Source organism: Phacochoerus africanus, chromosome 4 (assembly GCF_016906955.1).
Source record: "Phacochoerus africanus isolate WHEZ1 chromosome 4, ROS_Pafr_v1, whole genome shotgun sequence".
In the NCBI taxonomy this organism is placed as follows: Eukaryota; Metazoa; Chordata; class Mammalia; order Artiodactyla; family Suidae; genus Phacochoerus; species Phacochoerus africanus.
Genome location: NC_062547.1, coordinates 10,218,137 through 10,241,712, shown reverse-complemented (window position 1 = coordinate 10,241,712; position 23,576 = coordinate 10,218,137). Strand labels below are relative to the sequence as shown.

The 23,576-nt window shown below is 55.5% G+C and overlaps 1 protein-coding gene across 1 annotated transcript in view; it reads right to left on the bottom strand.

Annotated features, from left to right (window-relative positions):
• The window catches only part of VWCE (von Willebrand factor C and EGF domains), a 31,129-nt gene extending 8,655 nt beyond the window's left edge, over window positions 1-22,474 (bottom strand). The window contains exons 1-16 of the mRNA XM_047775599.1: window positions 22,357-22,474; window positions 19,553-19,647; window positions 19,354-19,443; window positions 18,894-19,022; window positions 16,289-16,405; window positions 13,464-13,580; window positions 12,442-12,570; window positions 9,752-10,194; window positions 9,576-9,669; window positions 7,589-7,671; window positions 6,239-6,326; window positions 5,040-5,125; window positions 3,636-3,753; window positions 2,722-2,807; window positions 986-1,082; window positions 118-200 (exon numbers count right to left, since the gene is read on the bottom strand). Coding sequence (XP_047631555.1) covers window positions 118-200; window positions 986-1,082; window positions 2,722-2,807; window positions 3,636-3,753; window positions 5,040-5,125; window positions 6,239-6,326; window positions 7,589-7,671; window positions 9,576-9,669; window positions 9,752-10,194; window positions 12,442-12,570; window positions 13,464-13,580; window positions 16,289-16,405; window positions 18,894-19,022; window positions 19,354-19,443; window positions 19,553-19,647; window positions 22,357-22,466 — 1,965 coding nt within the window. The 5' untranslated portion in view covers window positions 22,467-22,474. The remainder of the gene's footprint in view (window positions 1-117; window positions 201-985; window positions 1,083-2,721; window positions 2,808-3,635; window positions 3,754-5,039; window positions 5,126-6,238; window positions 6,327-7,588; window positions 7,672-9,575; window positions 9,670-9,751; window positions 10,195-12,441; window positions 12,571-13,463; window positions 13,581-16,288; window positions 16,406-18,893; window positions 19,023-19,353; window positions 19,444-19,552; window positions 19,648-22,356) is intronic.
• Between the last annotated feature and the right edge of the window lie 1,102 nt (window positions 22,475-23,576).

The window sequence follows — 23,576 nt, the reverse complement described above, 5'->3', positions numbered from 1 at the left end:
TGATCCAGAAGTGACCAATCCCTTGGAAGTCTCTGGATTTTTGCCTCCAGGGTTCAGGAGCCAAGGGCAGTTCCCAGGGAGATTCCATAGCCAGGGGTCAGGTCTGGGTGGTAGTACCAGGCAGATGCAGCTCAGGCACGGGTCCAGCACGGATGGGAAGGTCTGGTTGTTGTAGAAGATTCTGCCTGTGTAGGTGCAGCCTGCCAGAGAGAGCACGCGGTGAGTACCAGCCTGGGGATGGCCGGCCTCCACTAAGATGAAAGTTCAAGGCTATGTGGACAGCAAAGTTCAGGCCAACGGCCTCCCCAGGCTCTTCCCTGGGGAGCTGGGGAAGGGACAGAACGCACACCTGGATCGGGTGCTGACTTTTTTTTGAGGTGGATTCTGCAAAAGGACTATAGGGTCTTCCCTCCAGGATTATCCCCCAGGGAAGGGAGTGGTTCCTCCTACCTGCCTCAGGATGAGGACAAGGGACCAGGAGACTCAACCTGGGTGCCCCGTGCCATGGCCACCCTCTCTGACCCTCTCCGCTCAGCCAAACCCCAAACCCCACCTTCCAGGATGGTTCCCCGCTGCTCCCCTCTCTGCTTCCTGACGCCCACAGAGGCCCCACATGAGAACTGCCACTTTGATGATATTTATCACATACTGGTGTGCATAAAGCCACTGATGGGGAGTTCCCGTTGTGGCGCAGTGGTATGAGCAGCATCTCTGCAGTGCCAGGACTCTGGTTCCCAGTGCTGTGGGTTAGAGGATCTGGCTTTGCCGCACCTGCGGCATAGGGTGCACCTGCGGCTTGGATCTGATCCCTGGCCCAGGAACTCCATAATGGGATGGTAGGGAAACATTTTATAAGAAAAAAATATATATCTATGATATGTGAGCTATGGCGCTTTGCACAGGGAAGCCTGATACAGGGTGAGCCCAGAGAGGGGGACCAGGGGCGCTCTGCTGCCCCCCTACCGCCCCCCAGGCAGGGAATTACCTGCCGAGCAGTCCGGGCAGCACTGTCCAGGGATCCGAATCGGGTGAGGGCAGGAGTCCACACAGTCTGTCCTCTTGCAGCTCACTGAGCCATCTGCCTGAAGGAAGGAGGAACTTCACCAAGATCCCACCTGCCATACCCACCTCCCCACCCCACTCCCCCCACCAGCTCCCCTGCATAGAAAAGGCGGTGCTGCAAACTGGCCGGGGCCTGCCCTAATGGGCACCACGATGCACCTGGGAGGTGGCAGGGTTCCCCCCAAAGAGGACTGGCTCCTGGGGGATGGGGGTGGGAACCTTCCAGAAAGCCTTCCCATTTCCCGGAAGGGGGAGGGTCAGAGCTGGGGTTTCGGTCTCCTTGGCTTCCTATCCCTCTCCCCGCAGCAGCCAAGGCTTCGCCCTGACCCCATCCAATTCTTCCCTCAGAGTTTCCCTGAAACTCTGGCTCACCCCAAATCTACAGAGGACAATAAAATCCTATTTTTATAGAGAGCTATTCCACCGGAAATGTCTTTCAGAAGATGAAAGCGCCATACACAGTTCTTGTTCCTTTTTTTTTTTTTGGTAAGAATTTGAAGTTTGGGGTTATTTTCTTGTAACACGAGTACCCTAGATCAGTCCTAAAGGAGAAGAAACGCATCAAATGTACTTTCCTCCCAACTCTCATTTCAATGAAACGTTTCCAAGTTTCATAGGAGTCGAAGGCTTTTTAACACATGCAGCATCAAAGGGACGTGAGGGCTGTGCTTCTCACGCACTCACGAGCACGCAAGTCTCTCGGGGATTAAAATGCAGAGTGTGGGGCCGGGAGGCCTGGGCAGCTGGGAGGTTCTGCATGTCTACCAGGCTCCCTGGTGATGCTGACCACACTGCGGGTGCAGGGACCCGATCTGGAGAAATGAAGCTCTAAGGGACTAAGAACCCTTTTTTTTTTTTTTTAATTTTTGGCCTCCCCTTGGCATATGGAACTCCCAGGCCAAGGATCAGATCCAAGCCACTGTCAAGACCTAAGCCACAGCCACAGCAACGCACTGTAGCAGGCTGGAGATTAAACCCACGTCCCAGGGCTCCCAAGAGGCTGCGGATCCCACTGTGCCACAGCAGGAGCCCCTAAAAACTCTTTTAAAGTAGAAACGAGGAGTTGTGATTGTGGCGCAGCAGGTTAAGAAACCGACCAGTATCCATGAGGATGAGGGTTCGATCCCTGCCCTCGCTCAGCAGGTTAGGTGGTGGGTCGGTGGGGTTGCCATGAGCTGTGGTGTAGGTCGAAGACGCAGCTCAGGTCCCACATTGCTGTGGCTGTGGCGTAGGCCAGCAGCTACAGATCCAATTTGACCCCTAGCCTGGGAACTTCCATATGCCACACCTGCAGCCCTAAAAAGAAAAAATAAATAAAATAAAATAAAATAAAACAGTAAAATAAAATAGAAGGGAAAGCCGACCCGTACTCAAACATGAGCTAAAATGATCGTGTTTCTCGGTGAAAAGCTGTGTTTGCATTTCTGTCCATCTGACTCTAGAACTCAAGCACCCTCCCCTTATCCATTTCTGAGCGGATGAAGTCACATGATTCACGTTCATGAAGGAAGCACTACAATCTCACAGAAAAGAGCTGAACTCCTGGGCCTCAGTTATCCGAGCCCGGGGGAACCTGCTCCTGGGCCTCCTCTTTCCACCTGCTGAGGGCGGGCGGGCGGCGGGCGGGAAGCGGCTGAAGGCGCGCAGGTTGTCATTCACCTGGCAGATGCATAACTCACAGGGGTCACCGGGCGACCAGATCTGTCCAATCGGAAACTCAACCCCATTGTCGTCGAGAGAGCAGCCTGGCCAGGGGGGCAGCAGGGGAGAAAGGACCAGTGGGCAGAGGTGCCGGGGAGGGTCCTGAAAGCCTGCAGACCCCTAGCACCCACCCACCAAAGACAGACAGACACCGCTGCTCATTCACCCACCTGCTGGGCTGCGGCTGCCGGCCACGGCCACCTGGCTCCCTCAGTTAGTGAATTTCTCCCCCGCCCCCAGTACACACCCAGTATACATGGGCACACTCATACAAATGTACACGTCCGTGCACACCCACAAACACACCCATTCACACACTCAGACACCACACCCACAACAACACACACAGATACAACAGAAATCAAACAGGCACACACTCAAAAACACACACATGGAGTTCCCATTGTGGCTGACGGAGTTAAGAAGCCAACATAGAGTCCATGAAGATGCGGGTTCAGTCTGCGGCCTTATTCGGTGGGTTAAGGCTCTGGCATTGCCACAAACTGCAGCACAGATCACAGATGCAGCTTGGATCCCACGTTGCTGTGGCTGTGGTGTAGGCTGGCAGCCGTAGCTCCAATTTAACCCCTAGCCTGGGAACTTCTACATGCCACGGGTGTGGCTGTAAAAACACACACACATACACACAGATACGGCTCACACACATACATAGTCACATGGGCACAAAGACACACAGATGCCACTCATATGCATACACATACATACCCTCACAAAAAGACACACGCACATACTTGTAGACACACACAACACACAGAGAGCACGAACACACACACATTAACCATCTCAGCAGGTGACGCTCAGCCTCCCCAGTGCTGGGTGCAGCCTGGGAGGCAGGGCTGGGCAGCCCTCACCTGTCATGGGTGTGGGTTCCCTGCAGGTGAAGCAGCACTGCCCAGGGCCCAGCCACCACTCCTCGCGAGGGCAACCCAGCTCTGGACACGGCGTGAAGGAACATTCCACCTCCCCATTCTGGAAGAGTCAAGGGACACGAACCAGTGAGAGCCCAAGAGGAAGCCTGCAGGCTGCCATCGCCCTCCTAACAGGGACAGATCTTCCAGGGAGCAGGAGCGGAGGGAAGGGCAAATCCCTCACTGGGGGCTGAAGCGAGGCTGGGACAGGATCCCCGGGCTGCCCCCTAGCCACAGCCACAGCCTCCAGCATCTCTTCCCTTGGCTCCTACAAGAGCTTTCTGCTCTCGCTCCAATCCACTCTCACCTGCAGCCAGAGAACCTTCCCGTGTGCCAATCGGATGTCATCACACCATCCCTTAAAAACTTTCGGTAGCTCTGCCAAGTCCAAGTCCGCTGCCTGGCTGGCAAAATCCTTCATGACCGAATCTGAGGCAGAGACTGTCACCCCCACACACAGACCCCTTCCCTAAGCACTGCCCTTGGCTGATGGAGGCAGCATCCTCCAGGTACCTGGAGGGTCCCTTCGCCCTCCCCACCTGTGGAGCAAGGGCATGCATATAACCGCCTGGTGCTGGGTGGGCGAGAGCCCAGCTCCCTGGCCTCGGGATACACCCACCTCTGCATCTCACCCTCTGGCCCTCCCCGTGGGATCAGCCTGAGACCCCATCTTCACGTGGCCCCCTCCCCTGCCTGTCCTGCATCGCCGGCCAGTTCCTCCGAGAAGTCCCCCTTAGGAAATCACTTATACAAGAGCCCTGCTCCAGGCTCTGCTCTAGCCCAAACAGGATCCCTGCCTCAGCTTCCCCTCAGGTCCCTCTAGAGTTTCGTGCTGCAGCCCAAACAGACATTTTTAGGCCCTGGAACACGCGGTTCTCTCTCCCACCTCCTGCCACCTGCTCCCGACTGCCTTCTGCCAGACACACCTGTCTCAGCTCCTCACCTGATCAGTCTTGGTCATCCTTCAGGTCTCAGCTTAGCATCTCTGCCTCCAAGAAGGCTTCCCTGAAGCCCACAGTCTGGTTAAGAGCCCTGGGCACCAGTCCATTGCCCACCTAGCTGGGGACCCCGCTGATGGAGGGACTGGGGCTGTCTTGTGCTCAGCTGGGACCCCAGCATCAGCATTGTTCTGGAAACACAGGAGGTGCTCCAGAAACAGCAATGCTGAAAGACGAACTTCAAGGAGACTGCGGGAAGGCCGGGGTGAAAGCTAAGGACCCTTTGGTCTCGTTGCTGCCTCAGTTTCCCTTTTGCTGCATGTCAGCTCCTCTTCTGCAGGTCAAGGCATCCTGGGAAAGCCCTGTGCCCTGCCCCTCCCCGTCACACCCCCCCCATTCAGCCCCCTACCTGGCAGACACACGTGGTACACTCGTCACCACCCCCACTGAACACAGCCCCATCCGCGTACCAGCGGCCGTGGAAATAGCATCTCACTGCGGGGGAGAAAGGAAGAAGCAGCTCAAGGTCTTCGGGCAGCTAAAGAAGAGGGGGGAGCAAACGGGGAGGGGGGTCTTTGGAAAGAAAATGCACCCCGCAATACTCCACAGCATGCCCACACCCAAGAGGCCAATGGCTGCTCCCCTACAAACCCTCAGCCCCTCAGCTAAAAGCACACCAGTACTTAAAAACTGACAGGGGAGTTCCCTGGCTCGGCAGGTTAGGGAGCCAGCATTGTCACTGCTGTCACTCTGGTTACTGCTGCGGCGCAGGTTCTATCCCTGCCTGGGGAACTTCCACATGCCACAGACATGGCCCAAAAAATCAGTTAAATCAGTTATTATTTTTAATAATTTTACAGAGTTCCCGCTGTGGTGCAGTGGGTTAAGAATCCAACTGCAACAGCTCAGGTCACGTGAGAGGTTCAGGTTCACTCCCACCACAGTGATGGCAATGAGGTCATCTCAGGAAGGAGGATCCCATTTTAACAAAAGACCAGATCATCAGCGGGGAGATTCTCCCTCCCAGTCCACACCAAGGGTGGACTCAAACCCATGCCTGTCAGTGTTGAAAGCACCACTCCGGGCAGGGGCCAGGCAGGCTATAAGCCAAATCTTGCATCCAGGACACCGAGCACATGGTAGGGGCTCAGTTAAAATGGGCGCTTCAAGATGCTTCACTCAATCAGTTTCTTTCTTCCTTTCTTTCTTTCTTTCTTTCTTTCTTTTTTTTTTTTTCTCATTTTAGGGCCTCGCCTGCAGGATATGGAAGTTCCCAGGCTAGGGGGTCAAATCAGAACTGCAGAGCTGCCAGCCTACACCACAGCCACAGCAATGAAGGATCCGAGCTGCATCTGCAACCTACACCGCAGTTCATGGCAACACCGGATCCCTGACCAGTGAGTGAGGCCAGGGATGGAACCTGCATTGTCACGGATGCTAGTCAGATATCACTTCCACTGAACTCCCTCCATCAGAGTTTCTAAAGCAGAAATCAATCTCCTTCCTGTCTCCACCACTCATCAGCCCCCCCAAACATACTCAGAAGACATCACCCACCCCTGCAAACACACAAAAGCTAAATTCCCCTCCCCGCCCAGAGTCCCTCACCTGGCACACACGTACAGCAATCGGACTTCAGGGAGGTCTGACAGGGGCCGGGAGGACACTCTGGGGAGATGCAGGATACATTTCCGGCCTGAGGAGGTGAGAGGGGGCGTGGGTGGGGGCGGGGAGGGGAGCACATGGCACTGCCCCCGTGGCATCCCCCCACCACAGCATCCTCATAGCAAAGAAAGCTCTGGAAGGATGCTGAGAAGTAGAGAACAGAAATTACTCCACCACAGACACTTCCTGTGCATCTGAGTTTTGAACCAAATGACTAGGAATTAAATTTAAAACTCGATGTTACACCTTTGAGGTTAAGATCCAAAAAAAGCCCTCAGCTTTGGAGCCACCCAGACCTGAGGTCCAAGGTCTGCCCCTCCAAGCGGTGTGACTCTGGGCAAAGTGCATGCCCTCTCCGAGGCTCGGCCTCCCTACCTGTGAGATGAGCGGGAAAGGGCACCTCTGTGTGGCGATTGCTGAGGACTGGGTGAAATGGGATCAAGCATGAAAGCACTTGGCCACTATATGTGTGCAGCGCACAGGAAGGGCTTAATGGCGGGGGAGGGGTGCTGCAGGGGGTGCCCCCCCCCACTCCATCTTACATGCAGCTTCCACATCAAGGCCAGACCAGGGCTGCCTTTAAAAATGATCAGAGGCAGGGAGGGCTCGTGGACAGAGCCCAGGCTTCGGAAGCAGACAGACCTCCGCTCAAATCCCAGCTCTGCCACCTCCCAGCCTCAGCCTTTCCATCTATAGACTAGGGGCAGGAACACCCACCCTACAGAGCTGCCTGGAGCCTCAGGTGAGGATGCCCCAAGATCCTCACCAAGCCACCTGCCTGGAATGCACCGGGTGCTCATAATCCAGTCCCGGGGACGGTATCTGGCTGCATCTGGCACCTAATAGGAGCTTAATAACTATTCTTGGAGGAGTGTATTTGCCTAAAGCAAAATACCCGTAACAAGCTGAGTCTGGTAATGAACCTTCTCCCTCGCAACGTGGATGCCTTTATTGTGCTGGCAAATATTTTGCCTGGAGAGAAAAACAGCCTCCCTGGTAGGAAGTTTCCAAGGGAGTTTCATCTCCTCCCCTTCGTAGACAGATGAACCCTGTTTGCCTGTTGGCTCTTTTCTGCTCAGCAGAAGCCTCCCTGACTCTGCAGACTACAGGCAGGCTTTCCATCCGCCACAGTTTTAAATTCAGCAGGTTCCGTCGGACCAAAAATCCACAAACCTGAGAACTCTTCCTCCCTTCCACAAGCTCATCTTTAACATCCGGTCTCCCCCACTTCCTCTAAAACCCCCAAAGGTTAAGAAAACAGTCGCAAGGCTTCGGGGATCTCATGATGCTCACCAGGCAGACACAGATGGTACAGTTCTGGTTGGGAGGTGAAAACACGTCCCCTTCGGCCCGGACGACGCCACTGTGAAAACAGCCTTTGAAAGACAAACACGAGTGGAGACATCAGACCTCTTCAAAGGGAAGGAAGATTGAGGTCTCATTACTTTTCCAGGCATGATGGACCTGGAATCGTCTCTCGCTGGCTCGGATGCCCCAGGAACAGCAGATCAAAGTACTCAGAACTTTGTGGTCCTGGCACCCCTGGAGAATCATAGGAGACACCCATCTACGATGCCCTGGGAGGAGCCCTTTCATGTCTGATAAACCTAGAACGGTGTTAAGAGCATGGCATTTTATTTCCATAAAGCAAGAAAAGCATGTTCCCATCATGGCACAGCGGAAACAAATCCAGCTAGGCACCATGAGGTTGAGGGTTCGATCCCTGGCCTCGCTCAGTGGGTTAAGGATTTGGCATTGCCATGAGCTGTGCTATAGGTCGAAGACACGGCTTGGATCCGGTGTGGCTGTGGCTGTGGCGGTAGCTCCGATTAGACCGCTAGCCTGGGAAGCTCCATAAGCTGTGGGTGTGGCCCTAAAAAGAAAAAAAAAAAAGAAAAAAAGGCAGGAGTTCCCTTCGCAGCACAGCGACAGAACCAAATCTGCCTAGAATCCATGAGTTTGCAGATTTAATCCCTGGCCTCACTCAGTGGGTCAGGGATCCGGCACTGCCATGAGCTGTGGTGTAGGTCGAAGACACGGCTCAGATCTCACGATGCTGTGGCTGTGGCATACGCCAGTGCAGTGGCTACAGCTTCCATTTGACCCGTAGCCTGGGAATTTCCACATGCCACAGGTGAGGCCCTAAAAACCAAAAAAAAAAAAAAAAAGCAAGAAAGGCATCCAGACAGCCCTGAGTTCAAAACCTGCCCATTCGGTCATCTGAGTGGCTGTGGATTTGTCACCTAACCTTTCGGGGACTCAGCTGTCCTTACTATAGAACGGAAGTACCACCACGTGCCCTGCAGGGGACTCGGACGGATGTACAACCTCAGATGTAATGTACCCAACACTGTACATTCAGAGCTCAGTACACAGTAGGGAAACAGCAAAAAATCACCATGATGATCAAGAAAATGAGGGAGTTCCCTGGCGGCCTAGCAGGTTAAGGATCTGGTGTTATCACCGCTGTGGCTCGGATCATTGTTGTGGCACGGGTTCAGTTCCTAGCCTGGGAACTTCCACATACCACAGGTAAGGCCAAAAAAGGAAAAAAAGAAAAGAAAAGAAAATTAGTAAGTGCATTTTCAATCTAACCCTTAGGAAGACTTTTTCACTACTGCTCAAAGGGCAGCAACCTCAGCATCTTATCACAGGACGCTTCATAGAAATGCAGAAAAGCTCAGAACACCCCCCGTCCCCACATCTACTGAATGAGAACCTGCGTTTTAACAAGATTTTCTGCGAGTCAAGTGCACAGTGAGTTTTGAGGAGCTCTGTGGAAAACTTGTTAAGATTTGGGGTCTTTATCCTAACAGATATGGGAAGCAAATGAAAAAGTGCCAGCAGATTTGGGGGAGGGAATCAGAAAGGGGGTAGAACTTATCCATGATTACTCCTTGGGCAGTAGCGGGGGGTGGAGGGGCATTGTGGCAGGGGAGGGGACGGCAGAGTGGGTGTGGAGAAACTTCCTGAATGCACGAAGCTCCGAAAGGATCCCCGGGAGATGAAAAGATCCCCCTGAGACAATAGACCAGTGGTTCTCAAAAGTGTGGTCCCCAGACCAGCAGCATCAGTATCACCCGGAAACTTGTTAGAAATGCATGTTCCCTGGCTCTAGCCCATTCCTACTAAATCAGAAGCTCTGTGGGCAAGGCCCAAGGATCACCCTTCAGGTGATACAAGAAGCTTGGAGAATAGTCTCTCAGCTGCAGGAAGGCTAAGGAAAGGAAGAGGCAGGACCACACCGGAAACCCGCAGCCCTCCCCGGACCAGCTCCCACCTGCGCACGATGGGCAGCATCCCCCATCTCCGGAGGGAAGCGGGTGGGAACAAACAGCTTCACACGTCACCTTTGCACAGGTCACCTCCCCGTCCTAGAAGCAGAAGCAGGAAATCCAGCCACCACAAGGCCCCAGGCACTGGACCAGGGAAACCCCAAGGACCCCTCACACCCACCTCGCATGAGCACTGGGAACAGTCAGGCTCTGTCCAGCGGCTCCCTGACTCATACATGGCTCCAAGGTGCCAACAGGCAGAGGGCCCTGGTGCCAGCTGCGTGGCCTCGGGGCCCCTGGGCAAGGAAGGGGTCACCATCGCCTTCTCTTGGAGTCGTGAGGGAGGTCCGAGGGTCCCCAACAGAGAGGCACTAGGCACAGGGGTGGCCACTGCGGTGGAGAGCAGCTGCGACAGGGCAGAAGGGGAGGCCGTGGGCAGCACGGGGGTGGGAAACGGCAGCCGCGTGGTCCTGACTCCAGGAGGGGGCCCTGGAGCCCCGGAAGGAGGGCTGTGTCCTGGCGAGAGGGCGGGCCGGCCTGCCTCTGGAAGCAGCAGTAGCATCTTAGGGGGATGCTGCAGGGGTTGCAGGATGGCAGATGGGGCCAGCACGGCTTTGGGGAAGGCTGAAACGGAAACACAGACGGGTCTTGAGGGAGGCAGCAGGGGCAGGAGGTGAGATTCAAGGGGCATTAGCCTCAGCTCCATCCCCACAAATTACTGAACGTCTCTGGGCCAGTTTCTTCATCAACATGATGCGTTTTTTGTGTTTTGTTTGTTTGTTTATTTGTTTTGTCCTTTTAGGGCCAATCCGGTGGCATATGGAGGTTCCCAGGTTAGAGGTGAAATCGGAGCTGTAGCCACAGGCCTACACCACGGCTCACGGCAACGCCAGATCCTTAACCCACTGAGTAAGGCCAGGGATCGAACTCGCAACCTCATGGTTCCTAGTCGGATTCGTTTCCGCTGAGCCACGACGGGAACTCCAGCACGATGGGTCTACCACCACCAGTTCAACCTCAAACCGATGGGGCTACGGTGACGATCAAGGGAGAAGATTGATGAAAAAGTACCAAAGGAGGAGTTCCTATCGTGGCTCAGCGGGTTAAGGACTCGACCTTGTCTCCCGGAGGATGTGGGCTGGATCCCTGGCCTCGCTCAGTGGGTTAAGGATCCAGTGTCGCTGCAAGCTGGAGGTGGCTTGGATCCAGCGCTGCTGTGGCTGTGGTGTAAGCCGGCAACTGTGGCTCTGATTTAACCTCTAGCCTGGGAACCTCCATATGCCACAGGTGCGGCCATAAAAAATAAATAAATAAATGAGGAGTTCCCATCGTGGCACAGAGGAAATGAATCCAACTAGGAACCATGAGGTTGCAGGTTCGATCCCTGGCCTCACTCAGTGGGTCGAGGATCCGGCGTTGCCGTGAGCTGTGGTGTACATCGCAGACGCGGCTTGGATCTGGCATTGCTGTGGCTCGGGGGTAGGCCGGCAGCTACAGCTCCGATTGGTCCCCTAGTCTGGGAACCTCCATATGCCTCGGATGCGGCCCTAAAAGGACAAGAGACAAAAAAATAAAAAATAAACAAATTAAATAAATAAGTGAACAACTTAAAAGTACCAAATGAGCAGGCCAAAGTTACAGGTTGGTGATGCTGGAAGTCCAGCGGCTTCAGAGGCTGCAAAATCAGATTCTTCTCCCTTCCCTTCCTGGCCTGCCGCAAAAGAGCCTCGGGTTTTCCTGAGCCAAGCAAACTTTCTCTAAGCCCTTGGGGATCTGTCCTGGGAATGACCCTTCCCTCCTCCTGTGTCCCAACAAGTCCAGAGTGCGTCCCCTGCTCCCCCATCCAGACGTGGCTTCCCAGAAGATGCTGAGGCTCAGGGGGAGGAAGGGTCCAGGGGCCTCTTGGGTCCCATGGCAGACAGACCTCCCCCATCCGACACCAACACAGGGACAGTGAATATTTCCCCACAGCTGGACACCGACGGCCCAACAGTCTGAAAGACAGGGAGAGTCCAAAAAAAAAAAACCAAGAGGGGAGAGAACAAGGCGGATTGTGGGGCAAGGGTGAAACAGAGGAGGAAGGGAGAGAATCACAAATGGAGTGAGATGGGAGAAAACAGGCCAGGCTGGGTGGGGGAAACGGGGTGGTCCAGCTCAGACCATCACAGGGGATCACGAGATGGAAAACTGGCCTTGGAGTAGAAAGAAGGCCATCGGCGTTGACATGACAGTATACCGACGGACGTGTACAGGCGCGCTGTTAAAGCAGGGCAGAAAGCTGACAGCACCCTGCCCAAAACATCTGTCCCTGGAAGCCCAGGTTACTGAGACTCCTATGTCACACGCCCGTTTATCATTGCTTTTCGTTTGTTTTTTAAGGCCACATCCAGGCATATGGAAGTTCCCAGGCTAAAGGTCAAAGTGGAGCTGCCGCTGCCAGATCCCAGCAATGTCTGCAACCTACACCCCGCAGCTCACGGCAACGCCAGATCCTTCATCCACTGAGTGAGGCCAGGGATCCGACCCGCATCCTCATGGATACGAGTTGGGTTCCTTACCGCTGAGCCACATGGGTAACTCCCCCTCTATCACTGTTTTTTGCTGTTTTTTTTAACTTCCCGTTTACGATCTGGAGGGAAACAGAAGGACTGGGGAATAGTGAGAGGAAAAAGACGAATGGATAAAGGAGACTGAGAGGACGAAAGGGGCGGGTGTTGGGATAACAAACAAGATGAACTGAAAAAAGCGTTGAGGGGGCAAGAAAGACAGCCCTGCTCCGGGCGGGTGGGGCCTAGGGCTGGGGGCGGGGCCTGGAGTGGGTGGGGCCCAGCGCCGGGTGGCGGGTGGTGGCGGGGGATGCTGGACGCTCACCTTCACAGGACACTCGATCAGCTCGGAGCCTGAAGCCAGGTCGGCAGGTGCACAGGAAGCTGCCCACGGTGTTATGGCAAGAATGGTGACAGACTCGCCTCTCCAGCGGCCTCCGACACTCGTTTACATCTGCAGGAGAGCCTCACTACCAACGGCTGCCCTGTCGGAGTTCTTCTTCCTCCATTCCGTAGCCCAGAAGGCTGGGGGAGTCTCCCTGCCACGTTCCTATGGGGTCCATCCCTGCCCCGGGGTGCCGACGGGACTCAGAAGTCTGGCGGTGGGGCTAAATCTAGGGCTAGTCCCATTGGAAGGTTCATCCATCCCATAGGCATTTCATGGATGCACGCATGACCCATGTCCCATGCCCCAGCACTGCAGCAATGATTAAGTGCTGGCTGGTGGGGATGGGCCCCCCCTGGGAATCTCATCTCCAAGCCTTCCACCATCCTGCCATCGGCGTTGGGTGGTGTGGGCCCTTCTGAAAAAAGAGTCTCAAAAATCCCTGCACTGCTTAGGGCAGGCTTCAGGACAAACACCCAACTCTGCTAGAACAAGGTCTTTTTTCAGGCCCATGGGACCCCACCTTCAACCCATGAGCCAAGCTCCAGCCAAACATGCCAATCCCTTTCTGGAAATTTCTGCTAATGGGCTGAGAAAACAGGGGTCTCCTTCTAAACCAGAGGAACCAAGACATAACGTGCTTTATTTACCAAGGGGAGCAAAGGCAGCCAAGAAAATGGGTGAGCAGAGAGGAATCCTTGGGGTGTATCTGGGAGAGGGTGGAAGAGAAACATAACAGGATGAAAGTGGCATGTGGCCAGGAAAAGTCCAAGACAAGGTCTTCCATTAGGAGCCACGCCAACCCCGGGGAAAGGCAGGCTCTGAGCAAAGGCTCAAGGCGCTGGCAGGCTCCAGGGAACCAGGAGGTCTGGACTGTTGACCTGTCCTTGCCCCTGGGCTCACCCTATCCATCTTCCTGATTGGCAGCCTAAGTGTGAAGACAACAGGGTCCCCGGCCTTACCTACACAGGAGTGCCGGTTGCCATGGAGATGGAAGCCAGTCCTACAGGAACACCTGTAGCTGCCAATGCTGTTTTTACATCTCTGCTGGCAGGGGGTCCCAAGGCATTCATCAGTGTCTGGAAGGGAACAGGACACGGCTGGAGCTCATTTCCTCATGGAGTTTTGGAAATATGTGGTCCTCTCAACCTCTCTTAATTACCATCTCCTACCCAACTCCTAACCCTTCTCCGTCTCACCACCTGCATTCAGTCTATCAACTCCAAAGTCCTCCCTGGATCAGCCCGCTTCTCTCCATCCTCACTGCTATACCCCAGCCCAGGGTACCTTTGTCTGAAGGATAACAACAGCCTTGTGTGTCTCTCTGCCTCTCCCTGCACTCCTCCCAAGCCACACTCTCCCCAGCCTCCAGGAGGTTCTGACCAAAAGACACCTCTGATCAGGCCACTCTCTGCTTAAAACCCCTCCAAGGCTCCCACAAGCACCAATGCTGCACCGTAGCGCAGGAGCCCTGAGCTGCCTTTCTCACCCCCTCCCTGCCCCTCTCCTTTGCTCTGGCCGAAATTCTTGCCATCTGACAAATGCACCACACTCTTGTGGCCCTCTCCCTTTGCTGGGGTTCTCCTTCTGCCTGGAAGGCCTTCCTGTCTTGTCTGGCTGGAAAACTCCTATTCATACATCAAAACTGCTTTTATACCACTCCCTCTGTCAAAGCTTCTCCAAGCCATTGTTTGAAACTGGAAATAATCTACATGTTCATTAAGAAGAAAGAGTTAGTAAACTATGGGATCTTTGCACTGCAGAGTACCAGGCATCAGGTGAAAAGAATAAAGAATAAAAGAATAAAGCAAGTCTTTTGACCCTGCTGTGGCAAGATCTTTAAGACAGATTATTGAGGGGAAAAAAGCAAGCAGAGGAATGACTGGTTCACATCGCAGCTCTAATGTGATCTTGAGCAAGTTAATTTCTTTAAGCCTCAGTATTCCTATCAGGAAAGTGGAAATAAGCAGTATCGATTTCATAGGACAATTTTGAGGATGAACTGAGAAAACGCATATTGGAGTTCCCATTGCAGCTCGGCAATAATGAACCTAACTAGTGTCCATGAGGACGTGGGTTCGATCCCTGGCCTTGCTCAGTGGGTCGAGGATCCGGCCTTGCTGTGACCTGTGGTGTAGGTTGCAGATGCAGCTCAGATCTGGTATTGCTGTGGCTGTAGTGTAGGCCGGCAGCTGTGGCTCTGATTCAGCCCCTAGCCTGGGAACTTCCATATGCCATACCCGAAACCCCAAAAAGACAAAAAAGAAAAGAAAAGAAAATGCAAATTACATGCTCAGCATGGTACCTGGAGCACAGCAGTTCGACAACTGTTAGCCACCCACCTCTTATCATCCTGTCTCTGTGAATGCATAAGAATGTATGCACATGTACTGGGCAGAGTCAGGCAGGGCCCCCATCAGATTATTAACCAAGTGCTGTGGATGAATTGCATTGCCTCCAAATTCGTATTTGGAAGCTCTAACCCCCAGTAATGTGATGGTGTTAGGAGGTGGGGCTTTGGGAGGTAATTAGGTTTAGATGAGGTTTGAGGCTGGGGCCCTCACAATGGGATCAGTGCCCTTAGAAGAAAAGCCACCAGACAGTTTGCTCTCTCTCTGCCTTGTGAGGACACAAAGAGAAGGCAGCCGTCTGCAAGGCAGGAAGAGAGCCTCACCGATAACTGAATGAGCCAGCACCTTGATCTTGGACTCCCAGCCTCGGGAACTGTGAGAATACATTTCTATTGTTTAAGCCACTCAGTTTATGGCATTTTGTTACAGCAGCCCAAGCAGATACTAAGACCCAGGGTTATTCTCTAGAGAGTGCAGAGGTTGGGAGTGGGAGAGAGGGCCTGAGGGTAGTGCCATGACTTTTTAAACTTCTTAAATAATTTATGTAAACCTGGGGTTCCTGTTGTGGCTTAGTAGGTTAAAAACCTTTAACCCACTCAGTAGGCTAAAGGATCCGGTGTTGCCGTGAGCCGCAGTGTAGGGCACAGACGAAGCTCAGATCTGGGGTTGCCATGGCTGTGGCTGTGGTGTAGGTCAGCAGCTGCAGCTTCGATTCGACGCCTAGCCTGGGAACTTCCAGATGTCAAAGGTGCAGCCCTAAAAAGAAAAAAAGAAATAATAATTTATGTACATTTCAATCACATGGAAAATGATACCACAGTATCAAGGGGAGCTTCTGTCTTAGCTGCCTTGTTAAAGACAGAATGTTTTCTTACATAATTTCTGTAAAGAAAAAAATCATTTTTAAAGACATGTATAATTAGTTTAAAAGATCTCTCTCATCCCATTCACTGAGGAGAAGAGAGTCTTTCCCTTCCCTGGGTTCCCACAGGACATATCCCTTGTCTCAGCCTCACCTGTTCTTCCCCTCCCCACCAGACGGGGGCGCTGTGTGTGTGTCTTCAGAGCCTGTGAACCAAGTGACTCAGTCACAGCATGTCTCTTTCTCCCATAGCCCCGCTGGACCTGTCACGGCCCTGTCGCCTTGGTCCCCACAGTGGCCTCCTCCCCCTGATTTGCCTGCTCTGCCTGCCCTAGGTCTCTCTCAGCCTCTTTCCCCCCCCCACAACCCCCACGCTTCAATATGGCAGCAGCAGGTTCTCATGAGTCATGGTCCAGAGCCTGGATGCAAGCGGACTCCTCCTACCGATGATGGCGAAGGTGAAATGCAATGATGCCTGCAGAGCCGAGGGCGGGCTGGCAGGGCCACCTGTTCAATGTCAGAGTCCAACAGCAGTGGGGCCGGCACCATCATCCCCCCTCCCAGAGCCGCTCACCTTGACAGCTATGGCGGTCAGCGGACAGCTGCATGCCCGGCCCACACTCGCACACGAACCCGCCTTCCGTGTTCACACAGTGGCCCTCACAAGAGGCGCTTAAACACTCATCGATATCTGGGGAGAGAGAACACACTCCTGCAGAGCCCACTCTGAACGTGCTTCGGGTGCAGGGAGAAAATCTACCCCAAAGGACTCTGTGCTGACACGGGGCGGGTGGGCTGCCCTCAGTGGGGTGGAACCCCCGTCCCCACCCCAGGTAAAGTCATTGGGCTTTGGGGGGGGCCCCTGGAACGAAGGGGCCAAGGGACAGGCCTCTTTTTAACCCACGCAGAACAGATGACGGAGAAGCTGGCTGAGACAGAACCATTTCCCACAATCCCTCCTGCAGGGCAGCCCCCCAAGGGCAGAGGGAGTGGGCAGGAAGGCTGATTAAAATCCCCTAAATGCTTATTGAGCACTGCCCATGTGCAGCAGACCTGGAGGGGGACAGTCGAGGACACAAATATGACTAAGACACAGCACTGACTCTTCCGATGGCTGCGGTCTGAGAATGCAGGAGCCACGACACACACCCGGGAGAGGCCAGCGTGTGGCTGGTGATATGTGCTCCACAAGGAACTGCTGGACCACAGCAGGTGCACAGGGGTGGAGAGAGGGATTGCGAGGACCAAGAGGCATCAGGAGGCGTGCCCACCAAGTGGAGAGAGTCTGAGGCGCTTCCGGGAAGCGCAGGGGATGCCAGGAGCCCAGTCTGGCTGGAGCCCAGGTTCCCATGTCATCAGGGGGCAGTGGGAGGCCGGGCTGGAGAGGCACAGCTGTTAAGGTGCAGCTGTGGAGGAGCCCAAAAGAGTTGTCGAGGCTTGCCCAGGGTCGGGGTGACTGGATCCAAGTAGTGCTTTAGGGAGGTTCAGGCCCGAGGCGGAAGGAGATTGGGAGAACTCCAAGGCACCCTTTCCTAGCTCAGAACCATGGCGGCTCTGGAGAGCCTATGAGTTCAGCTCTGCCCCCTCCAGTCCACCCTGCCCGCCTGAGTCTCCCTCCCACCCCCGGCCCCCATAGCCACTGGTCACCTCCATTCTCCTTTCTTGCTCTTCCCACCACAAGGACCTCCGGGATCACACCCATTGCCTCTAAGAAGCCCACCCTGACTCACCCCATCCCACTGGGCCCCTTTGGATGGTGGCCAGTGCCCCCCTGCTCTGCGCTTGCTTTGACATTGGTCTCTGGCTTTTCCTTGGTCCAGTTTGCCTCCACAGTGAGAAATGTCTGGAAACTAGTTCAACTTCCCAGAAGGGGGTGGTGCCCGGAGCACCAAAACTCCTTGACCCAATAGTTCTCCTTCTGGGGACAGTCAGAGAGGCCAACAAGAAGCTTCTTTATTGCAGCATTATTTATAGCAGCAAAACATTGCAGACAAGCTAAGGGTGGATAGCACAGAATTAAGTACTTGAAGCAGCCACATCCACAGGCATTAAAAAATGATATTGTAGAAGTTCCCGTTGTGGTTCAGTGGTTAACGAACCCGACTAGTATCCATGAGGATGTAGGTTCGATCCCTGGCCTCACTCAGTGGGTTGAGGATCTGGCGTTGCCCTGAGCTGTGGTGTAGGTCGCAGACTCAGCTCGGATCTGGTGTGGCTGTGGCTGTGGTGTAGGCCGGCAGCTCCAGCTCCAACTCAAGCCCTAGCCTGGGAACCTCCATATGCCACGAGTGCAGCCTGAAAAAGTAAAAAACAAACCAAAAAATGCTATTGTAAGGACTATTCCCTGCTCACAACGCAAAGTGAGAAAAATAACAAATGAAAACTACAGGTAAGGTACAATCCCACTTGACACACATATACCCACAGTCACACACACACATGGACACACACACACCAGGGGAAAGAGCAGAAAAAAAAAATACGTTCACTTTAGTAACAAATATCTCTGGGTAGGGACTTCTGGGACACGTTTATTTTCACAATTCTACCCTTCTCTTACTTTCCAAATGTTCCAAAATAAGTTATTCTTTTTCTTCTACATTCAAGGGAAGAAATATTATTTTTATAAAACCCAAATTCAAGGAAAAAAAAAAAGTTTCAAGCTCTCTGGAAGAACAGGCTAGAAACTGGTCACAACGGCTGCCTCTGGGGACAGGAACAGACTTTGCCTGTCCAAACTTTTAAAAATCATGAACAAACAATACTTGTATGAAATAACGCTTGGATTTCGCTGGCCTCATCCTTCAAACGTCACTTTCCTGAGGGAGCCTTTTGTGATCAAGCCCAACTCCTGGCCCCACAGGGTTGGCCCCCTGGCACCATGCACTCCACCAGTGACAGGCTTATTACGTGGGATTGTCATTGTCCTGATTTTTTTCCCTGTCCCACATTCTGAAGCAACACATTCTGAAGCCCTCCAAACCCCAGCCCCAGCTCCGATCCTGGTCCTTAAGAGGTGCTCAGTAAGTATTTAGGAAAGAGCTTGCCTGCCTGCCTCTCACAAAGCTGAGATGCTCAGCTTTGCTTCAGCATCTCTTCGGAGACTCCGCTTCAAGGACAGGGAGGAAACAGCATTTCCAGCCACCCGGCCCGCTCCCCGCTGTTCCCAGGCCTCTCACCAGTACACCTGATGCCAACAGCTGTCTCTGTCATCGAGAAGCCCACGGGGCACACTCGGGCCACCTCCTGACAGCCACCGTGGTTACAGGTAAGGTCACAGCCATACTCCCCGCAGGGTCCGTGGGCTTCTGCAACAGGTACCACACCCATCAGAATGCAACCCACCGAGGTCCCAGCCGCCCTCCCCTCCCCGGGCTCCTCCTAAATTCTGTTGGGGAGGTGGCTCTGGAGGCAAACAGACCTGAGTTTAAATCCATCTCTGCCACTTACTAGCATATAACCCTGCGTGAGTCACTAGGTTCTGTGCCTCAGTGTCCTGATCTACAAAACGGGAATGAGAACGCCCACCCAATAGGGCTGTTTGAAAATGATATGCTAGGGCACAAGTGCCCAGTGCCCGGCACATAACCTCAGTGTAAACAGAGTTCTTCCCGTCAGCCATTGCCCACCCCCAGTTACCTGGGCAGGTGGCCCCTTGCTCTCCATCCTGGCAGGAGCAGACATTGGGAGCGATGCAGATGCCACTCCCGCAGCCAAAGGAGCAGAGGGCTGAGAGGAGAAAGGCAGGTGAGGGAGTGGGGGCTAGGGCCCCCCACACGGCCCTCAGGCCAGCCCAGGGAATGTGGAGGACGTTCAGGGCACAGGGACAAGCACTTACGAAGGGTACAGTGCCCGCTGCCCATGGAGGGTGCCCAACCAGGGCAGCAGCCACTCCCAAACCCCGAGAGGCAGACGTGGGGGCCCAGCCGGCGTCTGCAAGAGAGGAGAGAGCACCTTCCATGTTCTGAACCAGGGGAGGATTCACCTACAGGGCAGTGAAAGCCTCCAGCCAGTCAGCACGTCAGTCGACAAACAGTTCTGAAGACTTCTTCCGCTCACGCTCACGCTCCACGGAGAGGGGCAATGGGAAGTTTCCAAAGAAAAATGACCCAGAGAGTCAGTCCCCCTTGGAGGCAGGACAAAGACAAAGGTGTCAGAGAACAGACACTTGTCTCCTACAGATGCCAGATGCCCGCCACATGGACACAGCAAAGAGGAGCCTCGGGGCTGAGGAGGGAAGACTGCACTGGATGAAGAGCCCCAGGGATGGCTGCCTCAGGGCCTTTGCACTTGCAGTTCCCTCTATCAGGGAGGTTCTGCCTCCGGGCCTTTGCACCTGCAGTGTCCTCTATCAGGGAGGTTCCCACCTCCCCCCCCCCCCGGCCCCCACTTTTACCCAGGTCTCTCTGCTCATGTCACCTTCTCAGAGAGGCCCTAGTTGTCCACCCTTACCTTGGGTTATTCTGCTTCCTAACCCTTACTTCCTGGGACATGAAATTACTTATTAACTTGTTGATTTGTTCATTGCCTGGCTCCCTTACCATTCCCTGAGGACAAGGGCTTCATCTTTGGCTCACCTCCACGCCACGGGCAGCGCCTGGCACACCGCAGGTGCTCAATAAATGGCTGTTGAGGGAAAGGCTGAGGAGGGAAGCCAGCAGAAGAGAGGAAGGGGGTGGCAGCCCCCAGGGGGGCTGGAAAGATGTCATTCCCCAGGCGACATTTTTTGGGGGGAAGGCAGGAGCAAGCCACCCAAAGGAGTGAAGGGGAACCGAGAGTGCCGGAGGCCGGGGGAGGCAGTACAGCCGTGAATAAGCCACTTTCCCCTCCTTCGAGGAGAGACAAGGAACCAGTTGATAAGAACATAGCATGGGGCGTTTCTATCGTGGCTCAGCAGTAATGTAACCAACCCGACTAGGATCCATGAGGATGTGGGTTCAATCCCTGACCTTGCTCAGTGGGTTAAGGATCCGGTGTTGCCGTGAGCTGTGGTGTAGGTTGCAGACGCGGCTCGGATCCCTGGTTGCTGTGACTGTGGCATAGGTCAGCAGCTGCAGCTCTGATTTGACCCCTAGCCTGGGAACTTTCATATGCCGCAGGTGCGGCTCTAAAAAGACAAAAGAAAAAGAACATAGCATGACAAGTACCACAGGGGAGGTTTCCTAGGCCGAAGTCGGAGAGAGGGTAGGGGCAGCCGGTGAGAGTGAAGGAATGTTCCAGGCAGAAGGAGACAATGGCTAGAACTGGTTCTGTGATGGGCTGGGCGGAGGAGGATGAAGTCCAGCCTGATTTGAACTGGAGATCCTGGTGCAACAGAACAGGGACAAGAAAACCCTTCCCAACTGTATTCTATGTGTTTGGAGGCTGACGGGAATATTCTGCCAGTCTGAGAGCACCCACCATGTGTCGGGCACCACAGCAGGCACTGGTGACATGGATGGAGGGACAGACTCTGTTCTGGGAGAGGATAATCTGTATCAAAAGGGACAAGGATTCTAGCAAGAGACACCGGGGCACATGGCAAAACAGAAACGTCTGCAGAACACTGTCCCTGGAGCCTCCGAGAGCCTTTTCCCTCTCTGAAGTCATCGCAGAAGAAGAAGGGGCCCTGGAAGGGAGTGGGGGTGTGGCAGTGATGTCTGACCCGCTGCCCTTGCTGCAGCCATTATGGCAGCAGCCTGGGAAGGAGGGGCCGGCAGCTCCTGCTCCTCAGAGGGGACTCTCAAAGCGACAGGGGTGCCACCAAGTTGGCAGATGGAGAGATGCCCGGGAGGCCGGTGGAGCCTCACCGCTCGGGTGGGCAGGGGCCTAGCGCCCGCCAGAGCGCCCCAAAGAGCCTAGGGCGTGCGGCGACGCGGAGACAGGTGGCAGGCAGGAAGGCTCTGACACGCCGCGGAGCCGGGCCGATCTCAGCAGGAACTGGCGGTGGCTGCGGAACACACGTGCGAGCTGCGAGCCCGGCGGGGCCGTCCCCCTCGCGCCCCCCGAGGCCGTGGCCGCGGGCCAGGCCGCCCGCTGACACCGTGTTCCCTCGCTCGGAGCATCACGCACACACGCGCTCGGCCCGCAGCGGCCCGGCCTCCGCCGGGAGGAGACACGAGGGGAGGACGGCATCAATTGGGAAAGAGCAAAGGGGCAAACACCCCACCCCCGCCCGCGCGCACACACTGGCGGAAACCGAAACATAACCCTGGGAGACCCCGGCGGTTCCAAGGTCCACGGCGTGCGCAGAGCCTGGACTCAGGCAAAGCCCCCAGCCCCAGAGCGCCGGCGCCACCGGGCAGGCCAGGCACTGCCTAGGCAGCGAAAGGCAGCCAGTCCGGGAACCAGATGGCATGTCCTGGGGTCCCCGAGCCAGGAGTCCGCGCTCCACCGGACTCAGAGCGGCTCACCCAGTGCCTGGATCTCCGTTCCCCTCGCCAGATCTTAAGTCAGGACAGCCCCCGCCAGGGGCGCAGAACGAGCACCCTCCCAGAGCACTGGCTGGGGCCCCTTTGTCCGGACCCCCTGGGCTGCGCCCGCGCGCGGACGGTACCCCCGGGGGAGCCCCAACCCGCGGCTCCTGGACGCCCCTCCGCGCCTCCCCGCTCCGCGCCGTTAGCACTCCTGCGGAGGGGCAGGGCAGGGGCGCGGGGCGCTTACCTCTCGGCCCCGAAGTGCCCGGGCGTCTTCCTCCCGGTGTAGCCGCGGGCCGGGGTCCCTGGTAGCAGGAGCGCGACGCAGGCGGCCCGGAGGAGCAGTCCGGCCCACATGACGGGCGGCGGCGGGTCCCCCCCGGCTCGGCTGGGCTCCGGCGCCGCGCGCGGGGGAGGGGGCTCCCGGCCCTCGCCCCTCCTCCTGGCGCCCGGGAGCGAACCAGCGAGCCCCGAGCTGGCACGCGGAGCCGAGCAGGGGGGCTGGGGACGCTGAGAGGAGGGGCCGGGGGCCGCGCGGGGCCGCGGCCGACGGCTGGGGGTCTCTGGCACCTCAGAAAGAAACGCACAAAAGGCGGCGCCGCCCGCCCGCCAGTGGCCTCCTGGGGAGGCGCGGAGCACCGGGCGGGGGCAAAGATCAGGGACCCCTGGGGGCGGGGTTTCCTCCTCGGCCCACACCCCCTGCCCGGGTTTGGGAAGTCGGCTTCCTGCGAAGGGCTGTGGGCGTCAGACTGAGGCCCGGGGAGGAAAGGGATTCGGGGAACAAGGCTGGCGCTGGAGGCTGCGCGTCCCGGGTATTGCTGGTTTCGGCGGAGCCCGAGATGCCCGTGTGGTGCAAGGAGGTGGGACGCTGAATCGTCTCGCTGCTGGGCACTTCTAGGCGTGCTCCCAGCAATGCCAGCAGGTCTGCACCCTCACCCTGGGTGCCCAGGTCAGTGGGTCCACTTGCTCCCTGGTCAGAGGGCACTAGCCGGTCTCGAACCTACAGACTCCTCTTTATCCCCTTCTGCAGCTGCCCCAGGCCACAGTCAGAGACCACAGGCAGGGAAGTGGTGAGCAGGTGGTGGATGAAAATCGGGATCACCCACCTGGGAGAAAGCTGAAAAGAGAACCAAATTCTACCCTCCGCTCTGTGCAGGCACCCTCCTTAGCCACCCAGACCCAGTCAGTCGAGCTTCTGCTTAAACACTTCCTGGGATGAAGATCTCACTACCTGTCAAAAGGCAGCCCAATCCAATTTTTAATAACTCCATTAGGAAGTGTGAGGAAGTGCTTTTCCTTCCCAGCTAAATAACCCAGTTCCCTTGGTTCTACCCCTACAGCAGCCTTCCCACTGACCACCTCAGCCTGTCACCAAGGTCCTTAACACTGGTGGCCACAAATAAACATGGCGTGCCAGCAGTGGTCTGGACTCTCTCTCGCTTCCTCCCAGACACCATGCTTCTATTA